The sequence below is a fragment of the Malus domestica genome, chromosome 08 (assembly GCF_042453785.1).
Source record: "Malus domestica chromosome 08, GDT2T_hap1".
NCBI lineage: Eukaryota > Viridiplantae > Streptophyta > Magnoliopsida > Rosales > Rosaceae > Malus > Malus domestica.
In genome coordinates this window covers 20,967,987-20,985,442 of record NC_091668.1, presented here as the reverse complement: position 1 = coordinate 20,985,442, position 17,456 = coordinate 20,967,987, and the positions used below count along the sequence as shown (strand labels likewise).

The window sequence follows — 17,456 nt, the reverse complement described above, 5'->3', positions numbered from 1 at the left end:
TCGCGTAAAACGTTGATTTGTGTGTTGCGTCGAATATTCTTTCTACATTTCAAATCCTCTTGTATTTATAGGGATAAATTTCTTGATGGCCAAAGCCTGTCGTGTGATATAATCATATTGAAACTCCAATTCCTCAGCATGCACCTTATCTCTAAGATTATCCCAACAGTGTCTTCCACTTGGGTCTTCAAAAATGACAAGTCAAAGTCGATAATTAATGCAATACTACTAAACACAATTCTGCGAATTTGTTAATTATAGCATGATGAGGTTTTGAATGGTTCGATGGGAAACTGGGAAGCACATCGTTTCTTTCTTTCTAAAGTAGACGATAAATATGGTCTGCTGAAAGTGCACCACTGCCAGTCTACCACTATGAGTTTTGCACTTTATGCTCATCTTTCCTTTGATCACTTTGTATTTTTTTCTTTGTGGGTCTAATTGAATTGACTACAATAGGTCATGAATGCCGTTATAAATAAGCCCTAGAAGTGGATTATAATATGTACACGAAATTAAACTCAAATTATTGGAGGAGAAAAGTTATTTTTGAGTTAAAACCTGTTTTTTTTTTTTCAAAACTCCTTCTGCTTTACTGTGAGAATAAACAACTATGAAAAAAGCAGGTAAATGTAATGGTAAACTATAGTACTAAAAGTGCTTTTAGCGAAATACAAAAAAAGATGGGATATGATTGTCAATATGAAAGTTTCATTAATTGGTATTGTTGACTTGCCTCCTTTGAAAGAAAAAAAACGCTTTTTTGAGAAGCATGCATAGAGTTGCTTATGTTTTTAGCTGTTTTAGACCTATGATTTGGGGGGAAAAAAAAACTTTTTTTAATTACCAAACACAATTAAGGACCCAATTTTTTTAAGAAAGCTACTTTTAAAAAAATTAAGCAGCCCAAACTAACCACAATTAAGTTTTCAAAATTATTAATGCTCATAAAAGTTGAACATAATACCTTTTATTTATAAATAAAGAAATAAATATCACTACACAATACGTGTTACAACTTATTCTTAATAATCTTTAGATGGTTGCCCCAAAGAGATAAAACATAAAGTCCACTAGCATTTCCCAAATTTTCTTTTATTTGATAAGTCTGAACTTATGACACCAAACGGAATAACTTTAATGAGAAGAAAAAAAATAGAAATAAATGAGACGTGAACAAGAGGGCAAGGCTGGGATGGTGATATTTTGAGAGGAAAGATTGATAATTACACACATTTGGGACTAAGTACATTGTATATTATAGGAAACAACCGTTAGAACTTAGGAGTGGGGTGGGCCCCATAAAACAATTACCGCATTTGGGACAAAGACTTTGACTTATCTTGTACGTACAAAACAATTTGCAAGTCCTGTATCTTTCTTCTCTCCCACCCCCTTTTTCAGTGCGGATTGAATTGAATTAATTACAATAGCTCATGAATGTCATTATAAATAAGTCCTAGGAGTAGATTCTAATACGCACACGAAATTAAACACTAGTGGCCATGACATCCTTAGATTTTCATAAACTATGCCCTCTGGCTTATTGCCTTGTCTTATTCGTACAACTTATTTCACCGCCAAGTTGTGTTGCTTTTGCTTATGCTACTTCTACTACTGAAGCAGAAGCGCTTCTCAAATGGAAAGCCACCTTTCAAAACCATACCCACCTGCAAAATCTCACCTCGTGGGCTTACCTACCCGCTCATACAAAAGTAGCCCCATGCTTCTGGACTGGTATTTCATGCAATGCTGTTGGAAGTGTCAGTGTGATAAACCTTACCAATTCCGGTATACAAGGTACGCTACATGAGTTTTCATTCTTGTCTTTCCCCAATCTTCAATACCTTAATCTCAGCTACAATAATCTCTTTGATGTCATTCCAGCTCAGATCAGTTCCCTTTCCAAACTCATCTCTCTTGATCTTTCTAACAATTGGCTCAGTGGTTCAATCCCAACATCCCTCGATGATCTCACAAACCTTACCACTCTCTATCTCCAGAGTAATAATCTTTCTGGCACCATTCCTAAGAGATGGGGAAATTAAAATCTCTTGAGGTGCTCATTTTGTATGAGAATCAGCTCAACGGTTCAATCCCATCATCCCTAGGTCAGCTCACAAACCTTAACACTCTCTATCTTTATAGCAATAATCTTTCTGGCACTATTCCTAAAGAGATAGGGAAATTGAAATCTCTTGTGGACCTAGAATTGTCTGAGAATCAGCTCAGTGGTTCAATCCCATCATACTTAGGTCAGCTCACAAACCTTACCACTCTCTATCTCGATAGTAATAATCTTTCTGACACTATTCCTAAAGAGATAGGGAAATTGAAATCTCTTGTGGACCTAGAATTGTCTTATAATCAGCTCAGCGGTTCAATCCCAACATCCCTATGTGATCTCACAAACCTTACCACTCTCTATCTCTACCATAATAATCTTTCTAGCACAATTCCCAAAGAGATAGGGAAATTAAAATCTCTTGTGGACCTAGATTTGTCTGAGAATCAACTCAGCGGTTCAATCCCAACATCTCTAGGTGATCTCACAAACCTTACTGCTCTCTATCTCCGGGCTAATAATCTTTCTGGCTCCATCCCCGAAGAGATAGAGAATTTGAAGAAGTTGGCTACACTGCAATTGGGTAATAACCACTTAATAGGTTATATACCCCAAAATATTTGCTATAATGGACAACTCCAAAACCTTTCAGTGAGCAATAACCATTTGACTGGTCCAATCCCCAAAAGCTTGAAAACGTGCAAGAGCTTATTTAGAGTTCATCTTAATGGGAACCAATTGACAGGCAACATATCAGAAGACATTGGTGTCTATCCAAATCTTGATTTCATAGATATAAGCCACAATATGCTATATGGTGAAATCTCACAAAAATGGGGACAATGCTCACAATTAAAAACCTTAATAATTGCGGGAAACAACCTTACTGGTAGCATACCTCCCGAGATTGTCAATGCAGATAAAATTCATGAACTTGACCTTTCTTCAAATCACTTAGTTGGGGCGATTCCGAAGGGATTCGGGAGAATGACTTCTTTGCAAAAGTTGATGTTGAATGGAAATCAACTTTCAAGCTCTATACCTTCGGAATTTGGATTACTTGTTGATCTAGAATATCTCGACTTGTCGTCGAACAGATTCAATGGGTCAATTGTGAGCACTTTAGGTGATTTTCCCAAAATGTACCATCTGAATTTGAGCAATAATCATTTTTCCCAAGGAATTCCATTTAAATTGGAAAAGTTAGTTCAGTTGAACGAACTTGATTTAAGTCACAACTCACTTGAAGGTAGCATACCACCAGCAATCAGCAATATGGAGAGTTTGCAAACACTCAATCTTTCTCACAACAATCTTTCGGGTTTCATACCATCAAGTATTGAAGGCATGCACGGCTTGTTGTATGTGGATGTATCTTACAATGAATTGGAAGGTCCCCTTCCCAACAACAAAGCATTTCAACAAGCTCTGCCCGAAGCTTTAAAAGGGAACAAAGGACTGTGCGGCAGCGTTGAAGGTTTACAACCTTGCACACATGGCTCGAGAAATAACCGCAACCGGGTATTTGGAATCACATTCTTCCTTATAGCAGCAATTATACTTCTTTCTGCTTTTTTTACAATTAAATTCATAGTGGAAAGAAAAAAGAAACATCCAAATAAAGCAGAAAAAAACTTGCATGAAGAAATATCATTTTCAGTTTTAAATTTTGATGGAAAGTCAATGTATGAGGAAATCATAAGGGCAACAGAAAATTTTGATTCCACAAATTGCATCGGGAGCGGAGGACAAGGAAGCGTCTATATAGCAAATTTGTCTAGTAACAACATAGTTGCTGTGAAGAAACTACATCAATTGTGGGATGGTGAGAAGAATTTTGAAAAGACATTCTTGAATGAAATAAGGGCACTAACAGAGATAAGACACCGGAATATTGTGAAGCTTTATGGTTTCTGTTCACACCATCGACACTCATTTTTGGTGTATGAGTTTGTTGAAAGAGGTAGCTTGATTGCAATTTTGAGCAAAGATGAAGAAGCTAAAGAAATGGGGTGGAGAAAAAGGGTGAATATTATTAACGGTGTAGCTCATGCCTTGGCATACATGCACCATGATTGCGTGCCACCAATTGTGCACCAAGACATATCAAGCAAGAACATTTTGTTGGATTCTGAATATAAGGCCTTTGTTTCAGACTTTGGCACTGCTAAGTTTTTGAATCCAGACTCAACGACTTGGACTGCCATTGCAGGCACATATGGGTATGTCGCACCAGGTAATATGTTCTCTTCCTTTTAACCTTATTAATTGAGTGTTGTTTATGATTAGTTTTTTTTTTTTTTGCCAAATATTACTTCTTTTCAACGTTAGGACATATTAAACCTACCACGTTACATGCTTTGGTTTTTGAGAACATTCACATAAAATATAGCGATAGTTCGGTTCATTGTAAGTTCTTCCAAGTCAACACTCTCTTTCCTTAAAGCTAAAACATAAAAATAAATAAATAAAAAAAAATTAGAAAAAAAAACAATTATAAACATGCAAATTGCAATAAGCATCTAATTTAATAAGTAATACCAATGGAGATGTTAATGAACTACTAAAAACTAACTAATTAAAACAACATGCAATAAACATGCAAACTGCAGTAAGAATACCACGTAAAATATACCTCTTTAGCCAAAAAACCAATCCCTGGTGCGTAATACCACTTGAACGGTGCATAATGAACGGTTTCAGGCAATAAATAACTACGATATTGATCAATCACTCTACCACCAATACTAAATACTGATTCTGAGGTGACAGTAGAAACAGGAATTCATCACAAGCCAAACGAGAAAAGACAGGATGATGATATTGTTCCATTTTCCACCAAGAAAGAATATCCAACTGTTGTTTTCTCTCAAGTCTTTCTTCATCAAGATACTTTCGTAATTCGGTTTTCGCACTAAAAATTGAGCCCTCATCAGCCACATATCGAACATCAATTGACAGAATAGACCAATCATATAACATCATACATTGTTCATAAAAAATATATATATATATATATAACATCATACAATATAGATCAATATTACCTGACAAATTTAGTCTCACAGAGGTCTAATTCATTGGATTTGAATGATGAGGCCACTTTTATCTAAAAGTTTTACTTAACACATATGCCTTCACTTTTATCAAAATGAAAATTGTATTCTGATGCATTTATCAGCAACTTTTAGCAAGTTAGTTTGTAGCTTCAGAGTAACGGGCCAGCAACATATACATGATAAGTAACATTCTAAAATCTTGAAGAAAAATCACCAATCGAACATGAAGATGATCACTAAGAAGAAAATCCCTAAAACCCAATATTCAATTATAGTTGAAAATCAAAATTCAGCCAAAACGAAACGTTCACTACCCAAATTAAGTTAATAATCCACTAACACAACAAAAAAGGCAAAGAAAAATCACCTCGAGATGACTGCCATTGATTCAATGCAAAGAGAACTCGAGCTGAGTGAGAGAATAGGGCAGTGAGTCGGCAGAGTAAATTGGGTCATTTGTTTGGGTCCATTTTGCCAGCTCCATTGTCATATATTTTTTGTTAAAGTTGATTGTAAATTAGTTGTCCAGTTTTGTTCAAACTTTTCACTATTTATCTTTAGTTCAGGTATTATATATACAAACTAAAAGTCCCAATATTTCTATAATCTTATTCTGTGCAGAACTTGCATATACCATGGAAGTGAACGAAAAATGCGATGTTTATAGCTTTGGAGTGGTTTCTATGGAAACAATCATGGGAAGGCATCCTGGTGATTTTTTCTCATCATTCTTATCAATGTCTTCTTCGTCCATGTCGTCATTAGCATTAACATTACCACCCCATCAAATGTCAGTTGTGGATGTTCTAGACCAACGCATTTTGCCTCCAACACATCAAGAAGCAGGGGAATTACTCTCTCTTGTGAAGATTGCATTTTCATGCTTGAATCCGAGTCCGCATTCTCGCCCTACAATGAAAAAAGTTTCTCAACTCCTCTCAACTTCGAAGCTCCATTTGTCAAAGCCAATGCGTATGATAACTTGCGGTGAATTGCTTACTCTAGATCCTTTGACGGCCTGAGAAACAGATAATGTGCTTGTTTTCAATAAATAAGTTTTGAGCCTTCCTTTTAGAAGAAAGATTTTTCATAGATATTTCCTGTATTGTAATTTATTTTATGCACTTGTTTGTTGGGGCTCTATTCACTTTATGTAGATCAATTTTTTTTTCAGTTAAAATTGTGTTTACCCTTGTGATGAAGAAACAGAAGTTTATAAAACAAAGATTTGGTTTTCATGCATAGGGACAATGACTAGCGAAGATGAGAATGCAATGGACACACTTTATATTACTATTTCTATATATGTATACGGACTGACATAGAGTCATATAGACAGAAGCAACAAAGAAGTGGACCAGAAGCAATCGGGTTCTGTGACCGAAATAGACCTACTCATGAACCGCTTGTGGCAAGGCAGGCTTATCACTCCCTCTACAAGAAATCCCTCGAGGAGGATGTTGCGCATCACACAACTGGGGAATTCCGCAAGGTAAAGCTGCTAGAGTATAACTTTTTCAACATATTATATTATATAGGGTGAATTATATTTTGCACTGTCAAATTTAGGTGCATTTCCAATCTCATAAAACGTGTATAAGATATTCATTGGGTTTGTTTTTTGCCAAACATGTACAAACTATTAACATAAAACACGCACACCTCTGCAATAGTTTCTTTTTCAATTGGATTTAGAGTTTTTTTATTAGCATCCCACATTGTTGAATGGAAACATTTTTGCTCACCATCCTAAACTTTGGTGTATACTCACCATACGCCTAATCATCTGACACGTGTCTTTTCACTTAATCTTGGTTAATTTTTTTTCAAAATTGAAAATGTAACATTTAATGTGAAAATTAACAAGAGTTAAGTGAAATGAGACAAGCAAATGATTAGGTGTATGATAAGATACACCATAGTTATGATGGTGAGAAAAAATGCACCCAAAATTGAATACAACCCACAAAAAATATATAATATAAAATGAATATTTAGGGTCCATAAGTTACAATCATTGCAGTTACAATCCGAAGACAATGAATATTTAAAAATAAATTTATAAAATTACCTTGCTTTACTTTATGCATTCTTTTTTGCTGCTTTGAAATTTTTTTGGTTGAGGGGTAGTTTCGTCCTATTCTTTTTGTTGAAGCCAGTGACACCAAATTGAGCCTCTGGTTTTATATATAAAAGATAGGGTAAAAGACTGTTTACTACCCTCATGTTTTGTGGTTTTCAACATTTAGTACATCAAGTTTTTTTCGTCTCAGATTCATACCGAAAGTGTAAATTTTGAGACAGTCTCATACATCCGTTAGTCAAACTGTTAAGTTTTCCGTTAACTGTGACGTGGCACACTGACTGGGCGCCACGTGTCATCCACATTTTTTTTTTTTTGCTTTTTTCTTTCTTTTCTTTTCTTCTTCCTTCTTCTTCTTCTTCTTCCTCCGACTGCAACTTTCTTTTCTTTTTTTTTCTTTTTTTTTCTTCCTCCTTCTCCTTCTTCCTTCCTTCCTCCTTCCTTCCCTTTCTTCCCCTTCTTCCTTCTTCTTCCTTCTCATTCTCCTTCTTCTTCCTCCGAATCTGGGGAAGCTTTTTTTTTTTCTTCTTCTTCTTCTTTCTCTTTCCTCCTTCCTTCCTTCTTCTTCTTCTTCTTCTTCCTCCGAATCTACCCAGATTCAGTTTTTTCTTTTTTATTTCTTTTTTTTTCTTCTTTCTTCTTCTTCTTCTTCTTCTTCTTCTTCTTCTTCTTCTTCTTCTTCTTCTTCTTCTTCTTCTTCTTCTTCTTCTTCTTCTTCTTCTTCTTCTTCTTCTTCTTCTTCTTCTTCCTCTAAATCTGCCCAGATTCAGTTTTTTTTTTTCTTCCTCCTTCTTCTCCTTCTTCCTTCCCCTTCTTCGTTCTTCTTCTTCTTCCTCCGAATTTGGGGGAAGATGAAAGTTTTTTTTTTTTTTTTTTTTTTTTTGAGGAAGAAGAAGAAGAAGAAGAAGAAAGAAGGAGAAAGAAGAAGAAAGAAAGAAAAAAAAAACAAACTTCCCCAGATTTCGGAGAAGGAAGGAGAATGAAGGAGAAGGAAGAAGGGGAAGGAAGAAGGAGGAAGAAGAAGAAAGAAAAAAAAAAAACAAACAAACAAACTTCCCCAGATTTCGGAGGAAGAAGAAGGAGAATGAGAAGGAAGAAGAAGGAAGAAGGGGAAGAAAGAGAAGGAAGGAGGAAGGAAAGAAGAAGGAGAAGGAGGAAGAAAAAAAAATAGAAAGTTGCAGTCGGAGGAAGAAGAAGGAAGAAGAAAAGAAAAGAAAGAAAGAAAAAAAAAACGTGGATGACACGTGGCGCCCAGTCAGTGCGCCACGTCACAGTTAACGGAAAACTTAACAGTTTGACTAACGGATGTATGAGACTGTCCCAAAATTTACACTTTAGGTATGACTCTGAGACGAACAAAACTTGATGTACTAAATGTTGAAAACCACGAAACATGAGAGTAGTAAACAGTCTTTTACCCTAAAAGATATATATATATATATATATATATATATATATATTCTTTAAGGGAATGGATCCCTATTTTTTTTATAAAAATGGGGATTAGTTGTGGGGTCCACACCACATCGAAATTTAACGATCCAAACCGTCTATTTTTCAAGTTGCACCTTATAGATCATCCTTGCAAAATATTAGCCAAATTGGAAATATATAAGATATCTATTGGGTTTAAAAAAATTAACGAATAATTTGTTATATAAGAAACAATGAAATTTTATCTTGAGAATTAAATAGGCAAATGATTTTGGATTGAATTGAATTTTTGTAAGAATGATCTATAAATCGAGACTTACAAAATCTAAGGTTCGGATCGTTGAAGGTTTGGATACTTGATATTGTTTAGAACAGGTCGAGAAACTGATTATGCAACAAACTTATATAGTAGGGTTAGAGGTGGGCAAACGGGCCTAGACTCGCTGGTCGAGGCCGATTCGGGGTGGGTCCAAATAGTTTATAGAGAAAATGGGGGGGGGCGGGGCAGGTTCAAGTAAATAATGGGGCGAGGCAGATCCAAATTTTTGAATACACGGGCCCTCAGCCCAGACCGTATCACACACACATACAAGTTCACACGGGTCTTCTCACTAACTCAGTCCTCACTTCCACAATCTATCTCATGAACCTAGACTGAATCTCCTCAACCCTCCCTTTCGAATGTCAATCTCGAATCTCAACAGTCGACAGTCAAGTGCTTCTGCCGGTCCATGGATCCATGCGCCGAGTTTCTAACCTTATATCGTCTAATATGATCTCTAATTGTAAGTACTAAGTCCTCCGTAGCCACCACCACCTCCTCCTCCTTCTACTTCAATCTCAGTACTCCACCGAACATGTGCCCTCACCACCTTCTAGGCCCCTGCTTTTCTTCTTCTCGCCACCCAATTTCAGTTTTATTTTCTGAATTCGAATTTGAAGATTTAAGAATTAAGGGTTAATTTGCTAAATTATTTCGATTAAGGGATTCAATATTGCTATATGTGTGTTGCGGCTTTGTGGATTATGAAGTGGACCTTTAGTTTTCAATTAGGCCCCTGCTTCTCTTCTTCTCGCCACCCAATTTTAGTATTATTTTCAGAATTCGAATTTGGGATTTAGGAATTAGAGGTTAATTTGCTAAATTATTTGATTAAGGGATATAATATTGCTATTTGTGTGTTGTGGCTTTGTGGATTATCAAGTGGACATTTTGTTTTCTTTGATTTTTGTATGATTTTATTTTCTGTTGATTTTGTTTTCAATTGGTATTTGGTTGGGGCCTTGAGAAATGCTTGAAAAGTGTTGGATTTGTTTTGGACTTATGCATTTCATTTCACCTGTTGGATTTCTTCTGGGTTGGGGCCTGAGAAATGCTTGAAACTTAGAATGGTTATTAACAGGAAAAAAATAAAATAAAAAACCCATGTACTCGTAGGAACCGGCCCGTTTTGGACTGTTTTAAACGGGTCAGGTTAGGTACGGTTCCAATTTTGAAAAACCCACCACTAGCCCTATCTCGCCTTGTTGCATTTTTCAAACGAGTCTGGTTCGATCTCTCTAATTTTGGGCCAGACCCGGCCATTGCCCAGCCTTAAGTAGGGTAATTAAGAAGAGGTATTTGCCAATTTTTCTCTCGAACTGTACCCCGCTATCAATTTATCCCCTAAACTTTTGTTTTGGTCAATTACTCCTTAAACATTTATTAATAGTCAATTGCCACCATGCTGTTAGATTTCAAACTTTTCTATCTGTTTTTCGTCAAAATTTATCATGTGCCAATCACATGCTCCACGAATGAGGGTAAAAAGGTCGTATTGACACCACCTTCTTGCCTGGAACTGGGTTCATTGCGCTGCTACCCGACCTACGCAGTAGCTGCTCTTGCCACCACCTTCTTCCATTCTCTTCAATTTAGCACAAATTCCATCAAATCTCTCAATTTCCTCATAATCCATCCCAAACATTTTCCCCAGATTGGCTCCCCAATCACTAAAACCAAACTTTACCGCAGGCGACCCCGAATCATTTCCAATTCTCTTTCTCGCTCATTGATGAAAACAAGAAACAAAGTGAACCAACTACAAAATCTAGCCTATTTATAGGAAACAGTCAAAATTTGGAAATTTAGAGAGATATATAGGGAACAGGTTGAATATTAGACCCTAAAATTGATTGGAGAGGTTGAGAGTTGGTGTAGTGATGATCTTGCCAATTGAATCTACGGCTGATCTTGCAAATTGAGACTATCAGATCGATCTCGAGTCCGACTTCTCTTGAATTTCTCCTTTCTCATTTCTCCGTAGCAGACCAATTTGGGGAAGTTAGGCCATCTCTAACCAAAGAGTCCAGAGGGGGAGAGGGCTGAAAATAGCTCGAGAACCGTCTCCAACCAAGGGTTAGGCCAAAGGACTCCTAGGCCCTATGAGAAAAGAAAGGGCCAAAAGGCCTACCGGCTGGCCCAATCCAGCTAGCCCCATGCCGAGCTGGACTTTTCATTATTAATACATTTTCTATCGGATATATCCGACGGTATTGTCCTCCCTTTTTTTTTGGGCCAAATTTTTTAAATTTTTTAAAAAAAAATTCCTCTTTTTTTCATATAAATACCTAAGTCATTCTTACACCATTTTTCACATAATTTTCACTCTATTTAAATTTAAGTTGTTGTAGTTTTTAAATTTAAGTTGTTGTAGTTTTTAAATTTAAATGATAAATTATGTTTGGCCCTATGACCCTTTAGCCCTCGATTGGAGACGGTTTTTTTTGTCATAGGGCTAAAATGAGCCATTTGGCCCTTGGTTGGAGATGGAGGTAAATATGGCCATATACTGTTCATTAAAATATTAATATCTTTGAGGGCTAGAGGGCTAAAACGAGCCATCTGGCCAGCCTTCGGTTAGAGATGACCTTAAAGCAAGACATGGAGCCAACAACTCAAGGAATGAAGTTGGAAACGTTACAGAGGGAAAGATGATGATGATATTACCCTTTTACTCTTATTTATGCAGCATGTGCATGGCACGTGATAAATTTTTTGTTCATGTGCATGGCACATGACAAATTTTAAACAGAAAAACAAATTGAAAGTTTGGAAATCTAAAGGCAAGGTGGTAATTAGCTATTAACAAAAGTTTAAGGGGTAATGGGCTAAAATAAAAGTTTAAGGTGTAAATTGATAGCAAGTTACAAGTTCAAGGGGGAAATCAGTGAATAACTTAATTGAGAAACAAGAAAAACTGTTTTTGGCAAGATTTTCCTACCCCCAAAGGGAAAGGTCCTTCCCTTTTTTGGCCAATTGCGAGAGAGGAGGGATCCAAACCCCTCAAGAACTATACTTTATACATTTATACATAGCAGACAAGGAATTGAACTGAACTCTAATTATTATATATTTAGTTAGAGACCCAAGAAGAAAGAAAATGAGTTTGTGGGACGAACACGCTTTTTTTTGTTTTTTTTTTTTAACCAACATAGAGGTTGGTGTAGGGTGAAAAGTGTGAGGTGTGATGGTAGGATTGGAAAATAAGTGGGGTATTTTAAGATGAATTGCAATTAAAAAAATAGATGTGGAGTGTATTAAATAAGTAGGTATAGTCAACAATATGTAGGGTGTGAATAAAACAACCCTAGGAAAACTGATGAAAACAACAACAAATGTTCATGGACAAATTGTAGAGAAAGGCAACAGGCACACAAAGGAACACGCAAGCATGAAATAAGAATGTTAATTTGGCTTCAATTCTTTTGCTCTTATTTTTTTTTCCTCTAATAATAGTACAAGTTTAATATATTTTTTCTTTTTAGTACAAAATGTTGATGCGGATGATAGAAGTTGATTAGACCATCTCCAACCCTTGGGTTAAAACCTAAAATTTTAGCCCAGAAAATTTTGGTTTTGACCTAGAAATTGCTTTTGCTCCAACCCTTCTGGGTTAAATTTTTAGCCTTAAATTATTAAAGAATGAATTTAAGCTAATTTAACTTTAAAAAAAATTATGCAAACTATCCTAATTTAATTTTATGAACATTTTAACCTAAAAATATTTAGATTCCGATAAATATTGAAAAATCACTAAACCGACACATATGAAACACATACAAAAATCATTTTAGCCGTTGGATTTAAATTTGGGCCGTTAGTTTTTTTTTTTTTTTTACTATTAGATTTGATCATATTCGATCTCATCCGTTTGATTCAATAAATTTATAAATATAAAACAAAAATATAACTAAATTAAATGTGGACCGTATGACACACCCCGACCCGGGATGTCCACTAGGACTCCGAATCGAGCTGTGCTAGCTGACACCAGGAAGGTGACGAAACCATAAAGTATGATGATGTGGAAAAATGTGAATAAATTTAAACCTAAGAGTGCCTAAAAACCAGAGTGCACTGGTGAGCAGGAATGAACCCACTTCACACGTGACGTTAGAATATAAGTAAGTACAGTAAAGTGGATTAAAAATCATACACTCGAAAGAAATCTCCAATACTAAGATTTGCCACGAATCCTCGACGATAAGAAAGCTCAGCTAATAAAACCTGGATGGTGAAAACAAAACAAGGGTGGGTGGCCCTAGAAATAAAAATTTTAATAGAAGCCTTCTAAAACGTTATAACCCCTTGATGCATCACCTGTATAGTTTCCAAAAAATCATATCACGTATCAATGTGAAATCAAAATATATCAACAATAATTTCATAAATATACCACGACACAGCAACTCATCAGTAATATAAATAATCATACGCTCAATAATCTATATTAGCACTCAAGTCGGAGTCACCTAATATGACCTGTACAACTTATCCATATCTCATCAATCAATGCTAGCTCATAAGTTGGAGTCACCTATAGTGACCTGTACGACTTATCCATATCTTATCAATCAATGCTAACTCATAAGTCGGAGTCACCTATAGTGACCTGTACGACTGAACCCATAGCTCATCACATATCCCTACACACGAGTAGGAACCACCTCTAGTGGTATGTACGACATGACTGGATGTAAATAAGTACACTTAAGTGCTACGATCACGTGAAGACTGTGCGAATAATCGCGGGTCACCTACGAGTCGGAACCACCTATAGTGGTATGTACGACAGGACTGTGCACCTACCTTGGATCCAAGGTGAGCGTAAGGTGCAGAAGGTGAACATCACGTGAAGGACTGTGCCCTGGCCATGGGCAGGAGCACTAACACTGGGGTGTAGGTTTATGAGCTCTAATTGCATCTTTTATAACATGTACGACTCATGGGCAACCTGTACGACAGTGTCGGAGTTGCCTATCATTGCAACATGTACGACAAGGTCGGAGTTGCCTAAAACATACATGTAGTCATGCCATAACTCCATCATTTCAACTAATACCATAAACTCACCTGAACTAACATGGGTGTCCTGCGTTCACCTTTGCACTTCAAGCGTTCACAATAATTATGTGCAGGTAAAATACATATAGATAAACCATGATGCAATCTAATACTCAACCATGTTATAGAATTTTCAATTAATCTATATAATATGGCATAAAAATGCATAAACTGTAACACCCTACTCCCAAACTATGTATTTTCGGGAATAATTATCGGTGATAAGCCCAACTAGACACTAGTTTAATTAACTATCATTACTTACGTTTCCTTACTTCAAATTCTTAATTCATCACACATTGATTTATGACCAACATTTAACCACCAAAACATAAGGTTAAATCTCATATTTTCCACCAATGTCCCTCACATTGCACAATTTCCCAAACAAGGCTATTGTCTCAGTTATTTAATCTCACTTCTTGTATGGCTGCAACTAACGTCTCATTAGACTGCCTACATACCTTAAACAGGAATCAAGCCATTTGTAGTTCACATTAGTACTTCAAAGCATTCACAGTAATTATATGCAATAATCAATTTATAACCGTTTGTGGAAATATCAATTATATATATATATATACACGATAGAAAGGAAAAGACCCACTCACCTGAGGTCTGCGCTATGACTCCCTAGCATGAATATCGAGACGTCATGAACCATCGTCGCCTAGAACAATTATCAAATCACGTCTCAGAGTTCTTACCGATAGAATACATAATTTATATAAAACACATCCCTACGTAGTTCGATTCGGAAGATCCGCATCACGGATTTCTGATCCCTTACTTCCAAAGATCCACATTATACTTCTATAACAACATCCTAAAGTTCCATTACAATCCAACGGTCGGATCTCCGCCAATTGCCAAAACCAAGTGGCGGTTAACATTTTATTTTAAGAACTTACAAATCCAATTCAGGAATATCCGTATCTCGGATTCCTGATCCGTAAGTTCCTATGGTCCTCAAATGTTACGTACTATAACGTATTAAAGTTTGGTGATGATCCAACGGTCGGATGGTCGATTCACATCTTTACCAAGTAACGTATCTTAATGAATTTAAGTCCAAACGATCAACTTATGTTATACAATTACCAAAACTGAACTCAAGACATCTAATTTAGCCTAAGAAGAACATCGACGGTCCCCTGGCCACGCGCCGCCGCGGGTGGCGGTCGGTCACCCCGACTCGCCGGAAAATCCAACTATTTCCAAAAATTACCAAAATTTACAAGAATGAAGATCTCAATGAGTAGAGTAACTTTCATACCTATGACCAAGGCCAAATAGGCCGGGAAGAGCTTCAATTTCATTAAAACCCGTCGAAAACCCTATACTTAGGTGTACTCGATTCGACCTCCAAACTTGCTTCGACGCCTCCACCACTGCCTGGGCTTTGTTCCTAGGTTCTAGAGGAGTGGTTTAGTGGTGGTAATTGAAGGAGATGGTTTCACAATTGATGGATCCCGAGCAAGGGTCTCACGGCACCCCCGTGGGTTATTCAATGATTTACACCCAAATCCCTTCCAAATTTAGGTGGAAATGGAAGAGGGGAGGTTAAGGGATGATTTCTAGGTGAAGAATGGGTGACTTTCGTCAGAAAAAGTGGTGGAATCTAGCCGGAAGTAGAACCGGGTCGAAACCGGTTTTGCTGTGGGTGCACGGGTCAGATGGGTTGGGTGCTCCACACCTCCCTCCTTTCCCTCCTAGTTCTTCTCTCCCATTCGTCACTCTCTCTCTCCTTATTTCCTGATTGGGCAGTGCCCATCTTCTTTCTCTCCCTCTCATTCGCTGCCATCAAGCAGCCTTCATCTTTTTCTTCCCTTTTTCTTTCTTTTCTTCTTCCTCTTTAAAAATAACTAAATGATAATTAAATATAAACATTATAAAAATATATAAATAGTGACTAAAACAAAAGTACTTCTCGAGTTTACAGTTCCGTAAAACTTTAACTGTAACCCCAAATCCTCTTCTGCTTGCGCCTACGAGTCCGTAATGTCGAGTACTTCAGGAAAACACTAAAGGATTAATTCATACACCTCACTATACACTGATCAACGAAAGTCAATACCCTCGCCTCTAAGGGCATTTTCGTAACACTTTTAAAATTAATAAAAATGTAAAATTTGGGACGGGTTGTCACACCGTAGGATAACCAATGGCCCATTTGAATTTCAACCATGATCAACTAAAAGAGCCGTTGGGCTCACTTTTCTTGGCCGACATGTGTTGGACACACCCACGTGGGTGGGGCTGTACATTGCAGCAATGATAAATGCTAGAGTGTGTCCTTCATGTGGCGCGAGTGGTTTTGGGCACTTGTTATCCAACTCCCTTTGTTCCACTCGCATAAGTGGGCTCCCCCACTAACCCAGTCTCATTTTCTGGCCGGTATTTAGCCCAATTTTCGATTCTAACCCATAACTCCAATTTGGCCCAAGGGTTGGAATGAAATTTTTTTGGTGGGGGGGGGGGATATAATCTAAATTTTGAGACTTACTTCAAGGGTTGAAGATGATCTTACATGGTTAATGAGAGGATAAGTAATGGGTAACTGCTATCCTTGTGTTAATGTATGTGTGTTTGTTGCTTTATTTTTTACTTGGATAAGAAGATTTGGGTAATAATTTAGATAAAAGAGTTAGTTACAGGTGGTGAGGATTATTGATCAAAGAATTTAATTGATAAATTACAAGTTAACTAACAAGCTTGTAGCAAGATTTTCTAGATACATTAGCTTATAAGTTCGACATTAACAAAACTCTATGGGTTTATTGTTAATAGTGAATTGGTAAGAGCATGCATTGATGTTGAACGCATTGCACTGCATCCATATAAAAAAAAAGAAAAACTAATGAAAAGGGCTTGAAAACTTTGAGTTTTAACGATAAGGACAAAATAAAGGGTAAAGTGAATAATACCATAATTGACTTTTTAGTGTAAAAATATGGTTTTTCGTTAAAGTGAACAGTACCATGAGCTTTTCGTTAAAGTTCCCAAAAAAAAGAAAACTAATGAAAAGTATCAGGAACTTTTTGTTAAAGTTCCCTATAAAAAACAGTAGTGTTTTTCTTTTTGTGTAAAGAAATTAACGGTGTTTTTTTTCATCATTTAGTTTAGTAACCCTAAACACCTAGGTAACGTAGGTAACGTAGGTTCGTACTTTCGAGGTCAAATATCATAAAGGACTGTTTGAATTATTAACTAAAAAAAAAGAGTGGTAGATTGTTTTATTTGGCGAACCAGGATCCTCGCTGGATCCATTCCCTAGGAATCCTGCAATTGTGTTCATTCATCGTATATTGTGCGGTCAGAAATCATTTAAAATTTAAAATTTAAAATTCAAATATAAATAGTACCTAATGAAAACTGACCGCACGATATACGATAAAATGACACGATTGCAGGATCCCTAGGGAATGG

General features: G+C 36.6%; 1 protein-coding gene across 1 annotated transcript; it reads left to right on the top strand.

The window, feature by feature from the left end:
• Positions 1 to 1,904: 1,904 nt before the first annotated feature.
• Positions 1,905 to 6,362, top strand: LOC108173900 (probable leucine-rich repeat receptor-like protein kinase At1g35710). The gene is made up of 2 exons (XM_029107136.2): positions 1,905 to 4,301; positions 5,746 to 6,362. Exons 1-2 carry the CDS (start codon positions 2,036 to 2,038, stop codon positions 6,144 to 6,146), a joined length of 2,667 nt encoding a protein of 888 aa, XP_028962969.2. The 5' UTR covers positions 1,905 to 2,035; the 3' UTR covers positions 6,147 to 6,362.
• Positions 6,363 to 17,456: the final 11,094 nt, after the last annotated feature.